This window comes from Phasianus colchicus, chromosome 5, assembly GCF_987193195.1.
Source record: "Phasianus colchicus chromosome 5, bPhaCol1.hap1.1, whole genome shotgun sequence".
Taxonomy (NCBI): Eukaryota; Metazoa; Chordata; class Aves; order Galliformes; family Phasianidae; genus Phasianus; species Phasianus colchicus.
Genome location: NC_143440.1, coordinates 47,267,220 through 47,284,134, shown reverse-complemented (window position 1 = coordinate 47,284,134; position 16,915 = coordinate 47,267,220). Strand labels below are relative to the sequence as shown.

The 16,915-nt window shown below is 44.3% G+C and overlaps 1 protein-coding gene across 10 annotated transcripts in view; it reads left to right on the top strand.

The window, feature by feature from the left end:
• Positions 1-3,788: 3,788 nt before the first annotated feature.
• Positions 3,789-16,915, top strand: part of SYNE3 (spectrin repeat containing nuclear envelope family member 3) — a 61,249-nt gene continuing 48,122 nt past the window's right edge. For 3 of the 10 annotated variants that reach the window (XM_090141559.1, XM_090141560.1, XM_090141561.1), the window contains exon 1: positions 4,457-4,478. In XM_090141559.1, the coding sequence (XP_089997685.1) occupies positions 4,472-4,478 (7 nt within the window). In that variant the 5' untranslated portion in view covers positions 4,457-4,471. The other 7 variants (XM_090141563.1, XM_031593039.2, XM_090141565.1 and 4 more) reach the window with 7 other exon arrangements.

Here is a 16,915-nt window from a genome sequence, read left to right as displayed (position 1 = left end):
GAGAAATTCCCAATGAAATGGGTATATCCTTAACACTAAATTGGAGAGGGATGCATTTAAAGGGTGGAGGATAAGGAATTGGCTGAATGACTGCAGACAGAGGGCTATGGTTAGCAGCTCTGTGTCCAGGTTGAGATCTGTGACAAGTCTGTGCCCCAGGGGGCTGTCTTGGGGCTTGAGGAATTGGGTGCACCTTCAGCAAATTTGCAGACAACACCAAGCTGAGTGCTGCAGTTGATATGACAGGAGGAAAGGAAGGAGCTGAATTAAAAGAGGAACAATTTAGATGAGATGTTAAGATGAAGTTCTTTACTCAGAGTGGTAAGACAGTGGTACAGGTTGCCCAGACAAGTTGTGGATGTTCCATCCCTGGAGATCTTCAACATCAGGTTGGATGGAGCCCTGGGCAGCTGGACCTAGCAATCCTGCCCATGGCAGAAGTTGGAGCTAGGTAGGCTTTAAGGTCCTTTCCAACCCAAGCCATTCTATGATATTCAATCTTGAATTCAGGGAGAAAAAAAATGTAAACATCTTAGAAATGTTATTTCCTGCTTAGCTGGTAACCTTGTTGATGCCTAAATGTTACAACTTTTAGGGAAAAAATTGCTGCAGGGAGTGGGGGGCACAGAGATCCCATAGTGTTAGCATTCGTAGCCTACTGATGACCACAAGAAGAGAAGTGCTTGGGGTTCTTCTCCTGGGGATTTTGATGTTCTGTTCAGTAATTTGTGTGCTACAGGAATTGTGTGAGGAAGAACTTGTGGTATGTAGCTGCTGACCTGCTGACTCCAGATAAGTGTGCTTAGCAAGCATTTTTAGTTATATTATTACCTTTCAGCATTAAACACTCTCAAGGCATTGTAAAGGGAACTGATCCTCCATCACAAGGTCCCACTTCCTTCTACAAGTGGTCTGTCTGCCCAGGATGTGGAGACTAGCTTACGGAAGGTAAATGTCAAAATGTGCAGTAGGGAGAATGTGAAATGCCAAGTCTGTATGATCTCTGTATGAATCCAGAACCAGTTAGCTTGTCTAATTGACAGAAACCTTGCTCTGCTGTTCCTGAAGATTTGTTTCTTTAGAGCTTTTTATGACACTTCAATCCTCACCCACTCAGGAAGAGGTGTTCTGTAGCAACTGCTACCATCGCCTGCTGGAGCTTTCTATCAAGCCACGTGCAACTTTTCAGAACTCAAAAAAGAAACAACAAACCCCAAGAAGTCCAAGTGTCAAAACCTGTTATGTTGAAGACATATGTCACTGGTATACTGCACACCAATCTTACTATCCCAATAAATGCTGTTCCTCCCACCATAGGACTACCAAATGACTCATTATGAATAACAACTTGACATTGCTGTACCCAAGCAAGCAAAAAGGGAAACATCTTAATATCTTGTAGTACTTGTTTGTCATCGTTTATGAGTGTGGTAAATGGGTGTGTTATGCTAATAACAGAGAGCAGTTACCCTGCAGCATTATAAGTGCTTTTCTACTGCAGTTCTTCCTGTGGTGGGTCGTCAGTCCTGTGGAGTAAACCCTGCCAACACATGTGCGTGTCAGTAGCAGTATTTGGTGCTTCCCACCCAGTCCACTGGGTATTCTGCACATCACAGGAAATGTCTGAAAACGCTGCGTGTTCACTGACAACCACTTGTGGTTTGGTTTAGAGGCTGAGCAAATGGCTTCTAAATATATGTTCCTTTCTTCCAATGAAAGAGGATTAGAGCTGCTGTTCTGTCATTTTCAGAGGCTTCCCCACCCTTTCACTCTAATTTCAGTTGTTCTGACCTCTCTGTTGTTATTTAGGTGTGGTGTGTGTGCAGTTTTATATTGTTTAGATAATGCACTGAATGTTCATTTACTTAATGCCTACTGTTTGCCTGCATATATTTCTAAGAATGTACAGAGCCATGCAAGCTGTCACGTGGGGAAATGCAGAAGGGGAACCTAATGCAAGTGATTTTTAAATATAACGATTTTTAAATATAACGTCCACCACCAGCAAGCTTTCTGAATGCAAGGGGCTGTTTTCATTTTGGACTTAAAACATCTAGTTGTACAAAGTCTTAGGGAGTGTTTTTGTTACAAATTAATCGCTGCCAGTAAGGACTGTTTATATATCTAAATGTCTGAGCCAGTTTTCCCAATGAAAATTCGTGAGATAAGATTTTCTATTCTTTATCATCTACCTCTTCTACATGCATACTTGTAGAGTTCAGCTTCTCTGGAATGTGTGCGGTTCTTCTCACTATTCCAAAGATTAAGAGATAACCAACTCTGAGTTTATTGTGAGGCAGGAGCAGTTGCATAGGTGTAGATGCTAATTTACACTGTTGATATGAACTTCACTCCAAGTAAGTCAAAACCATGCTAGAGAGTAAATCAGATTTCCCAAGTTAGGTGACTACCTTGTCTACAAACATAGGATGTACACAGTGTTCAGTTCCCCTCTCAGTGACAATTTAAATAGATCACAGTGGCACAGTTTGAGGCAATTAAGGCCATCTCAGGCATTCGATGTCTCAAGGCCAGAACCAATTATAAAAATGCATGTATCTTACCATTAAATAATTCTCACAAATTCCCATTATCCTTTTCCACTGTGAGTGAGGGGTGTCAATTCCTCATGACCTGGGAGCAATTTAGGAACTGAGCTATTCCAGGTGGGGCTGCATTAGCACCATCTCAAATCCAAGCTGTGGACAGAAGTCAGTCCTCAGAGGCCACCCTCGCAGGCATGGCCAGGAGACCAGTGGTGTGTGCCAGCCTGCACTGAGAGGTGGCATCACTGGACAGCCCTCGTTCTCTGCTTCTCACTGACTCCTGGAGTGCACTCTGTTTTCACTTCTGGATGATGCGCCCTCAGGCTCTTTGCCTTAGGACTGTTATATATGGCTGAGACTTGTATCAGAAGCGTCCGGTTTTTCTGCTCGTTATGCAGATGAGAGCAGCAGTTCGCAGCAGCAGAAGGCAGCAACACCACCTCTCACAAAGAACATTTTTGTGCCTTGAGAAATACAGAAAAGCTCCACACACTCACTGTTTGTTTACATTGTATTATTGCTCAAATACGACAAAGCTGTTCGTTCTTCCCTGCCTGGGGCCATTTCCATGCGATGAGAACTTTCTGCTGCTGCAGGTGAGCACAAGACGCCCGTGGCTCCGGCCTCTGGCTGCCAGGAGAGCTCACTCCGTGCCTGCCTCTGCTGTTCTTTTTCTTCCTTAACTGATCTTTCCACAATAACTTGGACGTATATTGTAGACTTCTTGCTCGGACTGGTTGTAGAAGAACCGCCTAATTCAAACAACGGTTTTGGCTAGCTGGGTTTTGTTTTGCTTTCCAACTTTCGGTTTGAACGCCCCATGCGCCCAAACAAACAACTGCAGAGCCCTGGGGCTGTTTCCTTCACGTACAGCTGGTGGGAAGCTGCCGTGCTGCTGCTGTCCGTGGGTCGGTATGGATTTCTGCACCCACCTGCACGCCTGGGGAACGTTCACGTTTGCGTCACGAATCTAACAGCGCCAGGTGCTTCGCAGAGCTCTAAGTCCCCAAATAGGATTTTGTGAGAAATTCGGCCTTTTCTTTCGTAAGTGTCGACACTCGGCTCACCTGTGCCCCCAGACCCGCCCCGTCCCTCCCAGAGCTGTCAGCCCGGGGCCCGGCCCTGCCGTCTGCTCCGCACCGCCGCGTTGCATAACGCCTCCCGCCGGGCCGGGCGGCGGCGCAGCGGGGAGGGCTGAGGGCGGGCACTCCGCGCAGCCCGAGTGGCGGGGCCGGTGCCGAGCGGCCCCGCCGAGGGTGAGCGAAGCGGGAGCAGCGGAGAGAGAAGCGCCGCGGCCCCGGGGGGACGTTCGGCGGCGGCGGGTGCCGCGGCGGTGAGTGGGGCGCGGGCCTGCCCGCTCGGGGCCGCGGGGAATAACGGTGAGGCGGCGCTTTGCGGGAGAGCCCACGCGTCCCGTCCCGTCCAGTCCCGCCCCGGCAGGGGTGGACGAGGCCCCCTGACAGCGCACAGCGGCAAGGACAGCCCTGCGCTCGGGCGGCTGCGGCACGGCCGTGCGGCTCTAACGGTGTCCCCGCGGCGCAGCTCCTGCGTGACGGCGCGGCTGCGGGCCCTGCAGCACCGCTCCCCAGCGGAGTAAGCGGGCGGGTAAAGCCTCTTATTTAATGCCTTTCGGTTAAATAACCGCATCTCTCCACGAGGAGCAGCTCGGTAAGAGCGCGAGCAGCGGCTTGCAACTTTTCTTCCCCAGGTGTCGGGCTCTCGCTGCCAGCCGGCTGCTCGCCGTGGCTGTCACGTTTCTGCGGCACTCCGTGCCCACGCTTTCTGTTCCCCGTCTTATTCCCTTCCCTCGGCTGAAGATAACGCAGCTCAGCTCGAGTGCTTCTCACGCAGCACTGTCCCGAGCAGTGAGGATGGTCCCGGTTTGTCCGTAAGAGCCGCTGCCCTCACCTTTACACCCCCATTCGATGCACCGTAAGGTTTTGGCTTCTCTCGCGTCCTTTTCTGCCACTGTGTTTATTTCCAAATGCTTATCGGTTTGGCTCGTATGAACTTAGGTCTTAGTTCTGGAAAACGTTATTCCTAGAAATAGCTTTTCTCAAATACATTTACAGAGTGAAACCTGCAGCAGTCAATGATTAATTGTAAAAATGACGGTTGCAAGACTATGCTTCTACAACTTGTCAAAACAGTGCATTGCTTCCTTTCTCTGTTGTCTTGCTATCTTCTATCACTAATGAAAAATAATATCACTGTGCTGATCAGACCAGCTCCTTACTACTACTTTTGGATGCCACTTTCAAGCTGTCCATGTGCCATCTCAAAGCCTCTGTGTGCAGTGGCTATTTTTTGAAGAAGGGATTTGAAAAATGCAGCAAAACTTTACAAGCTGATTGGTTGCCTTTCAACTGTTCTGCTTCTTTTTCTAAAAGTGTCTCAAATTCGTGGGCAGTTGAAATGTGTGTTGGCTTGGCACAGCCTCTGTGTTTGCCAAGTGTGTAAAGAAAGCAAGGAAATGCAACCCGCTGCAGTCCCCTGGCAACTTTTATTTCAAGAAGCAAACTCGTAGTGAGTCATGGGAGCATTGTTCCCTCCAAACTAGCTGCCAGGAAGTGGAACTTGACACAGCTGATGGGCTCTCTATAAAACAGTTTTTCCCTACACACAGTTGTTTCCATGAATCACCCGAGCCCTCAAACTCCCCAAGAAGACAGAATGTATTGCCCCTCAGGGTGTGGTGCTGCATGTTTGCCCCTTCCTGTGTTGGTTTCGATTCTTTTCTTCTGTTATGTACTACACTGTTTCTTCTCTCCCTCCCATCCTGGTCAAAAGTTTTCCACATCTGTGAACCATTCCCAGTGCATATGTCTTCTCTGGCTTTCATATACTGGCCTAACTGACAAGAGTGTCTTGGCTTTCCTTTTGAGTAAGCCATTTTTGTTCCCTCCAGTTCTTTGTGGCTCTCAAATCATCCTGAAAACATCTCTGAACGCTTGGGCTCAGGATGCATCTGTACTTCCATACACACCTGTGTGGTATTGGTAGATGCTCCAAGCCTAATACCTGCATCACAGCTTCAAGAAGGATAGTTAGCTTTCATCTCTTACCACAGCTTCTATTGGAAATAAGATGCTTGTTGTCCCTTAATCATAGGATCATAGAATGGCTTGAGTTGGGAGGGACCTTAAAGCCCACCTAGTTCCAACTCCCTGCCATGGTCAGAGCTGCCCCCCACCAGATAAGAGCCCAGAGTCCTATCCAACCTGGCTCTGAATGCCTTCAGTGGTGGGGCATTCACAGCTTCTCTGGGCAGCTGTGTCAGTGCCTAATTGTATATTAATATTTGTATACGCATGTGTTGTAAGTAGGTGATATCCTTCTATGAAAATTGATGACTCAGCAGCGTGCTGACTTACAACTGAATAACTCATGGAGTTGTGAACTCTGGCCATTCATACTATCTGAAATCACCACACCTCAGTGTCAAAATATGGTAGTAAACTTGTTTGATAGAGAAGGGCATTTTCATTGACACTCTATATAAAGTTAATAAGCAATCTTTGATGTCTCTGTCTGTCTGAACAGAAAGCTTAGACTTCTAACCTGTACAGTGCTTATATTCTGAGGAAGATTAAGGTTATTTTAAATACGATCTGGGCCTGTTAGTTTCCTTTTGGCAGGACTGACTTGTCATGTGCGTGAATACAAGGACTTTATCTATGTTATGCCTAGCAGAAGACTTGGGCCTGACAGGAAGTTCTTCATAGCAAGGGATTTCATGGGAATTCATGTTTTGGCTGTAGTATAATGAGGATTAAGTTGCTACCTCAGCCTTGAGATCTCACGGAACAAATGCATGAAATAATGTACTAGTGGAAAGTGAGGGAAATCGCAAGAAGAAATGACATCCACGAAGTTGTAGTTTGCTTGGAAATCAGATATCAAGTTTCAGGTTGCTTGTTTTATTCTTAATTGATGCTTGTTTACTTGTATTAAGAAGATAGAATAGCTCATTAAAAAGATAGAATAGCACATTTTTTGATGTGCTATGCTGAAAGTCTTCTCGTAACTGTGGCAGTAATAAAAAGGGAGTACAGAATGAGTGAGAGGCCCATGTGGAATAGCATGTGCCAGGAGATTTGTTGTTATACTTAGCACTAGTATCTGTTATTCAGATACAGTGGCTGTCACCAGTGAATCCTAGACTCACATATGCTGCTACCCCTGCAGTTAATAGTTATTAAAACCAATCACTGGCTTTAGTAGAAGAGCAGTCAGAGCCACAGAAACCTTTGGGTTCCTTTCGGGCAGGTGAGTGGCGTTGTATCTGTGGGATAGCTTAGCAAACTGAAGCATGATGAAGACAGGCTGAGGGAGCTGGACTTGTTCAGCCTGGAGAAGAGAAAGCTGCAGGGCAACCTCATTGCAGCCTTCTAGTACGTAAAGGGAGCCTATAAACAGGAGAGGAGCCAACTCTTTCAAAGAGTAGATAATGGCAGGACAAGGGGAAATGGTTTTAAGTGGAAGGAGGGAAGATTTAGGTTGGATGTCAGGGGGAAGTTCCTTACCAAAAGAGTGGTGAGGTGCTGGAATAGGCTGCCCAGAGAAGTTGTGGATGTCCTGTCTCTGCAGGTGTTCAAGGCCAAGTTGGATGGGGCCCTGGGTAGCCTGGTCTAGTATTATGTATGGTGGTTGGTGGCCCTGCCTGTGAGGGGGGGTTGGAATGTGATGATCTTTGAGGTCCCTTCCAACACAAGCCATTCTGTGATTATGTGACACTGCGTTGCCTGCCCAGTTTGCTGGCTTTCTCTCCCAGACGCATTCCCTCTGCTACTGGGGAATGACAGAAGTTTGTAATCCCCTCCAGTGTCACGCCTTGTGGGGCTAAATAACAGGAAGTTATTTTCAACTGAGTGAGATAAGTTCTTCAGAACTCCTTGAAAATACTTGATTTTCAAGAGCAAGTGTACCTGTAAATATTGTTTTGATCCAGGCTAGCATACACAGTTTGAGATCTGAATTCTCGTGGAAGTGTTTGCATAGCTCTGCTTAGTAAAAAGTGCAGACATGGAGGCCCTAGTTCATGACTCCCAAACAATGTACGAATGGGCCATTGCTGAGTATATGGCCATCCTCCTTCTCTTAATGTAGTAGAGTGATTTAGAAGAGCCATGTTCTGTGCCACAGATTTGCTTTGTGATGTTGGTGAACATGTACAGCTGAGGGTTGGCGTGGGACCAGAGGTACTGAGTGCTGAGTATGTCATTGGGTCTGGCATCATCTATCAGAGGCTGCTCTGAAATGTAGACTCTATGAGAACTCATATCTCCATCTGTGAAAGGGGATGCTAACATCTCACTTTATGGATGATGATAGTTGATGCTGTGTCGGAGGTGTCATGCTAAGATACAGTAAGCAACCATAGTGTGTCTAGGTACTTGGACTGACTTATTTACAAACCAAGATTAGAGCAAGATTATCTTACACTGATTTATCTCACCTGTTCATTCAATTGGACTGATACAACAGCAGTGAATAATAGACTATGAAAAAAATGTTACGGTTACTTTAGCTGTCTCCTCTTCATCGTAATGCAGCAGTGTGATGTGATTTCAAGCATTGCATCCTTTCTTTTGTTTTCTAATCATTATAACTAGGCACTCCTAAAAATATATATTGCCTCTGATTGAGGAATAGTTTAAGAGATGTATCTGATCATTACCTAGATGCTGAACTCATTTTCAGTGCAGCCTGCAGAAGTTCAGGGACACTGAAGATGGAAAGTGAACAGATACTGATGTACCCACCACATTTTCAAGTCACTCAGATGGAGAGGTGATGTTGTGTGAGGAGGTCATGTCAGTAACGAAGAGAAACCAATCTTTGAAGCTGCTGGTTCTTCCCCAAGCTGTATATTTCCTGTAACTTAAATGGCTGATTTTTCTTCAAGTTCGTTTCCTTGCATGAGCACTGCTGTGGCCCTGTGGGAATGCAATAGCTGTTATGTGAATGGCAGATGACATGTGACATATGACAAATACAGGTGATGTTCCATATTTCAGTCAGCAGAAATGCTTTATAGCCACAGTGGTGGAAACGAGCAGTCAAGGCACATGCTCTTTGTAATACACACATCTAATAATGCTAGCTCAGTAAGAGAAGAGCCTATGTTAATTTAGATCTTTAGATAAAGAAAGCACCCAAGGAAAAAATTTCTCACTGCCTTGTCATTTAAGTCTATAGGAAAATCTTGGTTCTGTGGCATTGTTGCCATTGGCTTTGGCAGAGATCTGGATTTTCTCTTGTATTCTCAAATTACAGACCTGTTCCTAAATTAGTTGTTTTGGGAGTAGGTGCATATTGGTGTGAGACCCACGTCCACAGAGAATACCTTCAGCCTAACAGAAGGGAAAATAAGCTCAAGCCCTTCTGTTATTATTATTATTTTTTTTTTCCTCCTTACATGCATAAGCTTAAAATTGTTGTAGAACCTTTACCCCTCTTCTCATGTCCTTGGACCTTAACTATTGCTTTATTCTTTTTGAGACACTTTTAGTATAGAGATAATTTCTTTACCCAGAATGTCTGGCTCTTCAAATCTGATTCCAGGCATAACTGCTTCTCCTCTGAAGGATTTCAGTGAGAAGATTCGTTGGGTCCAAGCTCATGGTAACTGCACTGCAGCTCCTTGTCAGACAAATGGTCCTGTGTTGGAAGTCCCCAGAATGATGTTTCACTGTGAGGAGAAGCTCGTGTAGTAGTGTAGAATCAATAAATAAGTGGTAAGGGAGACAAAGAAGAAGAAAGAAAGAGTATAATGGAGAAGTAGACTCTGATGATGGTGATAGGATCTGAGGGAATGGTGTGGAGCTATGACAGCAGTCAGGCTGGGTAATTAGGAAAAGGTCCTTCACCAGAAGGTGGTGGGCATGGAACAGGCTCCCCAGGGCAGTGGGCGCAGGTCCCAACTACTGGAGTTCAAAGTGTTTGGACAACACTCTCAGACAGAGAATTTGAATTTTGGGTGGTGCTGTATGGAGCCAGGAGTTGGACTTGGTGATTGTCCTGGCTTCCTCCTACTTTGGAATATTCTGTGCTGCTATGATTCTGTGAAGTGACAAAGAGGAGTTAGTCCAAGGGGGCCAGGGAGCAGGAGCATGTTGCAGGCAATGTCTGGCAAGCTGTGGTCACCACAAGATTTTGCAGTGCAACCATAGCTATGCCATCTCTGACTGCCCTCACGTGGTCAGCTTTTGCAATCTTACTATCAGCACAGACCTTGCTGCTCACATCCCTGAACTGCCTGCAGCACAGGGTACCAATTCTAATACCATAGAAAATCAGTCGAAACACCTGTCCTTTTGCAAAATACTTCTTCAAATATTCCCCCTACAGGCATCCCTGGTTGTGCTTGTAAGCCTTAACCATCCAGTGGCACTTACCTAGGCTGCCTGGAATGGGGTCTACCAACAACCCCAAAGGTCTTGCTTTCAGCAGTACTTTGTTTCTTGCCTCAGCTGCTTACTTGCCCAGCTGTTTGGGTGTAGTGAGAATACTTAATTATGAAGGAGAGCTGTTAGTGGTTGTTTTTTTTTTTTCACAGCCAAGCAAAGTAGCACTTGTTGCCTGATGAAAGAGCTGAAGGTGCTTTAAAAACATTCTTGTGAGTAATTACGTGCACACATTTAATCACTTAATCCCAATACTTTAGATGTCACAGATTTTTTTTTTTTTTTAATTTAAGCCTTGCTAGTGTTGAAAATTTCTAGTTAGTCAGTGCTTTGGAATTTACCCGAACATTAATAACCTGCTTTAGTGCTCCACAGGTAATTATTTTTACAGTGTCCTTTTCCTGTGTTGTCTATCACCGTGCTATTTGTGAAGCTCTTGCAGGTTTCACCTTAGTTTGGGGATTTGTAAGATGATTTTTCAGTTAAGATACTAAATGGATTAGCTAATCCATATCTCCCTCAAACCAGATTTAACATTTATCAGAGTTTGGATTTGTGTGGGTTTTTTGTTTGTTTTCTGTTTGTTTGTTTTAATGCCAAGAAGTAAAGTCAAAATACTTATTTTCTTCTTGAATGGGGCAGACATAATGACTGCGTGCCTTAGCCTCATTTTTCAGATGCTCAGCTTGGAGGTGATATACCTAAATCATTAAGCTCTGCCTAATGATTCATTGTTTGCACAGAGTGCAGCTGTACCAGAAAGACCAACAGCCTGACACCTGCCTGTACCACTGCCAGTACCTCCAGGCCCAGTACTTGGGACAACTTGAATATTTGGTGTAGGTGTTGGTTCCTGTGTTCGCAAAAGTGTTTACCTTGCATTGCTACAGACTGTCAGGGAATCTGAAGTCATCCAGCTGGTTTTCTTGCAGAATGATTGAATGTATTTTTTAACACAGGTCTGACTAAAGAACATGCCACTCAAATGTTGTCTCCTAGAAATAGTAGAAAGTCTGAGGGATGAGAAAAATTCTTCAATTCCTTGATAAACTTTCAGTAGTATTCTTCATATGAGAAGTAAGGAGATGGCAGGTTAGTTGTGGTAGGAATATTTGCTATGCTTTTCTGAAACTACAGTTCCTTTTAAAATATGGTTTGCTTTGATCTGAATTACAGAAAGTTTTATGGGGAATGCTGCATTTCTGACTGCTAGATTAATGCTTTCTTTTCTGCCTTTGGGCTGTGGCTATTTGAAGTCACTGGGATAGCTGCTGGTCTCCTTTGCTTTCATTGTTAGCCTGCAAGCTGATGTACTTTGCATCATTTCTGAGGATTATTCAGGTTAGCAAAAGCCTAACAAGATAGTTGGAAAATAGCTGGTTTATCAGTTCCCTCCCTGAAGTGCCCTGACACCATGACCAATTCCTCTTCTGTTTGTTGTCATTTTTCACTACTGATGGCGCAAAATTCTGTGCTCAGTTGGCTCTGTTGGGATCCCTGTCTCAGATAGGGTTTGCAGCTTATCTTGAACTGCTGGTCTTCAGTTAAACTAGAAACTTCATAGTGTTAGCCCAATATAGAGTTTCTATCCCATTGTTGTTCCATTTAGATTTTCTTTCCATCTCTTTTCCTCTTTTCATCTTTCCCATGCTTGTTTGCATGTACTGCTTGGTTCTGCTCGCTGAGATGGAAAGAGAGGACATAGTTTTCTCCCTGTTTAACTTCTAATTTGGTAGTGGAATCTGAGCCAACTTTTTTTTTCTTCCACTTTTCCTTTTCCGTGTTTTCTACACCTTTCCTCCATTGTAATCCTATGGATGTTGCTCAGTGTAGCACAAATTTGATGTGCACCAACTGTAAACCTAGAGCTGTTTGTTGGCCATTTGGACTCATCTGGGATGTACAGTAGCTTGAATGTGAGTGCAATCTAGTTTGGCCCTGGAATACATTAACTGGATTTACACTGTTAGGATGGTTCCAATGGTAATTAATGGGTTTACCAAACCACTGGGTTTTAATTCATAGAATGTCTAACAGCAGGAGTACTCAAAGGAATTATCACTTACTGAGGGAAAAATGCTGCTTTATATTTTCCACCGGTTTCAGGGAATCAGGAATAGAGAGTTAATCATGCTTTCCATCGTGAGAGATGGTTAATGCATGCAAAATGTATTCCAATCAGCCAAACAGTGCCTACAGTCACACTGCCTGCAAATACCAGCTGACCTCCACTTTGAATGGCACAGCTGTAAGTGAGGGTAGAATCTAGATTAGTGTGTCAGCCTGCAAAGGGAATCTCCTGCTGAAGATCTGGGAATGAAAAAAGAGAAGATAAATTTCCTCTCTACCCACTTTATAATTATGGTAGCAGTTGAGCTGACAGTTTTAAAAATTCTCTGACATGTATTTGTCTGCACTTCTCACTTGCTTTCATGCTGAGCATTCTGGACTCGTTCTTGTTCAGCCAACATTTGTCAGGCGTGATAATTTCAAGCATTAATCCTTAGGAATTAACCTGCTTGTTAGTTGATGACCTGAACTCTTGGTAGTTTCTGGGGATTATTTCTATTTAAATCTTACCTTTCAAACAGAGGCAGCACACTGATAGATTTCTTTGTTATTTTTATTTTTCTGATCTCCCGTATCTTTACACTTCTATCTCCCCGTCTCACTGCTACCATGCAGCAAGCAGCAGAGAGGAAATCCTGCGCTGCCTCAGCACTGGTGAGGAGGAAGCCCTAGGTTTCTCTTCACACCACATGCTGCTGATGCCAATCCCACTGAGCTGCACTCCAGCACCCAGATCCCCATAGCCTTGTGGTGCTGCACGAATCCAGGAGAATACCAGGTAGATCCCTGCAGGCTTTTAGCAGTCATTCTTCCAGAACTCCCAGGGTTTTGGTAAGGTTTCTGTGGGATTTATTCCTTTTATTTCATAAGGAAGTGAAATAGTCAAGACCATGCTGCCTTTGTTTCTCTTTCGGCTCCTGATAACTTCTTGAACTTTTTCCAATTTCCCATTAAATTTACTGGAGAGATAAAAACCTTGAGGACATTAAGTTCCTTGAAGTGTCATAAATTTGGATTACATTGGAAAGGAGACAGAAATAAGCACTCTGCTAGGGGAGCAGGCAGCCTATGTGTGTCATAAACAAGCCAGTGGGTGCTGCCTGTCTGTTTGCTTGCTTTTCTCAGGGGAAAGCCTATGCATCGTCTGCTCATTAGAAAGGTAATAGCAGAGAGGCCAAGGGCATTATGTGATGAAATAAGGACAGATAAACTGTTCTTTGAGCAGCAGAATGTATTGTTCTAAGGCCAGAATGGAGAACACCTTCATCTAAGGTGGAAAAATGTAGTGAAACTATCCCAGCCATAGAGCTCACCGCAAGGCCGTGGCTGGAGATAAGGGGCAGCCAGTGAGGTTAACAGCGTCTGTTAGAGTTGGGAGGGCATATCAGCTTTCACAGTCTCAAGACAAACTGGGACTATTGGAATTCTTTTCCTGAAATTTCTCAAATAGTGTAGTTTTAACTTCCCACGTACCACTGTTGAAACATAACTTGGGTATTTGCAATAAATTAAGAGGAGATAAAAGAAATTCCATATTAAGTGTTAAGAGGGGAGCATAATTTGCATCTCGCTTTGTCACGCATGTTGTGCTCGTTGTGGCTTCTGTGAAAACTGTCCATCTGTTGGAGCTCGGTTGGGCTGCAGTTTAGCACACATCACACAAGTATGCTTTTTCTTTTGGAAAGGTAATAACCTAATTCCTTTGTTCTCTGAATCAGCCTTTAGTGAGATTCCCACTGAGCCCTGAACTATGAATTCAAAGGGGAAATACAGTGGGAGGATTCAACTGACATGAAATGCATTTAAACCTTTAAAAGATGGCTGTGGAGATCACTGAGAAAAGATTATTTCTCTTAGACCAAAGTTAAGTTTGTGCCACAATGTATGCTACTCCTCGTAGAAGAGTTACATATTACTTGCATTATAAAAATCTCTACCTTTCTGCTTCTTCCTGATCTTAATGTCTGAGAACCACCAGAGCAATGACACGTCACTCAGGAAATGTGTTTGTTAAATGCACCAGTGTATGCATGCAGATCCACTGCCGATGGTGATCGCTTGCCCTGGGCACGTATCTGCATTAGCCCTTTGGCAGCTGGTGGCCCTTGAGATGTGGTTTGTCAAACTTTGGGTGGGATTTTTACAGTTGCTCTGAGGAATTAGGCCCTGTGTTCACAATGGAACCTAAATAGAGTAGAGCTGCCGAATCTTTTCAGCAGTCCACAGGGCGAAAAAAAAAAAGAGCCTTGGTTTCTTACAATACTCATTTTTTAAAAAAGTGATTAAGATTGGATGATGCAAGAGTGAGAATAATAAGCATCAGCTTTTCTCTGGCTGCTTGGCAAGGTAATTACCTGCAATCACAGCCTTAAATAACTCTTGGGTCCCTCTTGCTAGATGTGGACTGCTGACAAGCACAACTTGCAGCTGAGTGCTGTCACAGCTTTATGCCCAACTGTGTTTTTAATTAACCTCAGTAGGAGGAGGTTGAAATACTTTTTAGCTTTATAAACCATGAGACTCCAGTTCTCATTCAGGCTAACGTGATGACTAAAAAGACAGTGCTGCTTCATCCAGAAGACATGCGTCCTCCCTGTTGTGCAGTGCTGGGCTATGTGTGTTGCTGAGATGTTGCTCTCACTGCAGAAGCAAACTCCCATGCTGCTGGGAGCAAACTCTGCAGCTGAAGACAGAGATGCATTCCTGGTCCTTAACCCACAGAGCCTGGCAAACGAGCGTAGGGGGAGGGTGATGAAGATGTGGAAACTGCAAGAGTTCAGGCAAAAATGAGTCACAGGAAAACAGCCTCCTTTAGTCAGTTCCAGAAATGTTCTCAAACCACTCAAAATTCATTTAGAGCCGCAATTTTGCAGCAGTCTGCTTTGTTTCTGAGTAGAGATTTTTGGGGGATAAGGTTGCTGGCAGCTTCAAAAATGTATTGTTTAGGACATGAGAATGCCTTGTTTGCTTCACAGCCTAGCTTTGTCTGAACACAAACCACTGACTTTTTGCAGTATACAGCCTGGCATTATCAGCTTAGTACAAATGTTACTTTAAGTTATGTCCAAATGCTGGCTGGCTGGATCTGACTTTGCTTACCCTGATGTATCCTTTTGACAGCATTTTACATGGTTTAGCTTTAGCAGTGATCATTTTTCTCTTTCTTCATTTGAACAGATCGTACTGTTTGGTGCAGGTTCAGCAGATTTCTCCATCATCATTGGCTTTGATCCTATGGAAATCACACATTTACTTCAATCAACAACTTCAGTATTTAAAATTAGGAGAGTCCTAACTACTAAGCTACTTTTTTGTTATAACTCCAGTGAGTCTCACTTTTTCATAGAATCATAGAGAACAACCACAAGGTTGGAAAAGACTACTAAGATCATTTGGTCCAATCCATTACTGCCATGCCCACTAATCATGTCTCTCTGTGCCACATTTCTCGAACACTTCCTAGGCAGCCTGTGCCAATGGTTTTCTCCTTCTGAGAATAATTTTTTTCTAATATCTAACCTGAACCTCTCCTGGTGCAACTTGAGGCTATCCCCTCTTGTCCTATTGCTGTTACCTGAGAAAAGAGGCCGACCCCTCAGCACAGCCTCCTTTCAAGGGAGTTGTAGAGAGTGATAAGATCTTCTCCAGACTAAACAGTTCCGTATTTTCCATATTTATGTCCCAGTAGCACTATCTTAATAAGAATGATTTGACAGATAGATGTGAAAAACTTCTAGTTTTGTAGAGTTAGTCCTTTATCTGTTCTTCTGAAGGGGAAAAAGGGCATTGTATCCTTAGAATATATTTGTTTAGTATTTACAAATGACTTTATAACAAATACTGCTGATAAATACTTGCTGTACAAGGTTAGTTAAAGTTAGTTTAAAGGCAGTGTTCTTAGTGCTCCCAGGTCGGACGCAGCTGGTCACTCAGAGGTGAAGATACTTGACTGATGGTCAATTAAGATTTAAGACTGTTTTTTTGGTGAAGTGGGATGTGGTGTGGAACTGTAGTCATAAAACCCCTAGAAACAAGTGTGGACACAGTTATGTGCAAGAAGGAAAAGTGCAGAAGAGAAAAGAGACAGACTTGGAGACAGGCTGACATCCCATAGCCCTGAACACCCTCATTGTGACTAAAGACCTCATCAGGCCATGGGGGTTGCTGCATAAGAAAGTTGACCCACCACTGCCTAGATCCTTGCTTGGAGGTGTTCCTTTCTCACATTGGTTTCTCTGGGCTCCTGCAGGACTTGAAGTTTTAGGTGTCCCACAGATGGGCCGAGGCTTGGTGCAATGAGTCCTTTCTGCTGTGAGGCCACTGTCTGAGTCCTCTCACTAATGCCTTCAGGGCCAGAAGAGTGTCTCTGGCTCTAAGGGGTGGGCTGATGACATTGGCATCACTACAGGAGCTTGCATGGAGCATGGGAAATGCAGTGGTAATCTCCAATTGTCCCTTTTTCTGTCCAGTGCTCTGTGTCCCTAAGTACTTGCTGATGCTCTATTTTCATCACTGAAACTTTTCTAACACGTAGTGTGTAATCTCTACAGGACAGGTGTTACCCTATGGAACACTTCTGGCTACTGCAGCGTGCTGTGGAAGGGCACGGTTTGTTTGTGGCCACCATGCTGGGGTGGGTCACAGTGGTGAAAGTGGCCTTGCCCCTGGGAGTCACGATGTGATAGACTGCGTGTAGAAGAGATGGGCCACTGCTAGCCAGCCAGGGAAGGCAGACAATATCTTTATCAGGTACTGATGGGGAACCAGAAATGGGGTATGAAGAATCTCCTGAAAGAGTTATTTGGTTATAGTTTATGTAACAACCTAATTTGCAGAATTTATTTGGCAAAAGGTAAAGAATAACCATCCCTCTGAGAAAACTGTATTGTC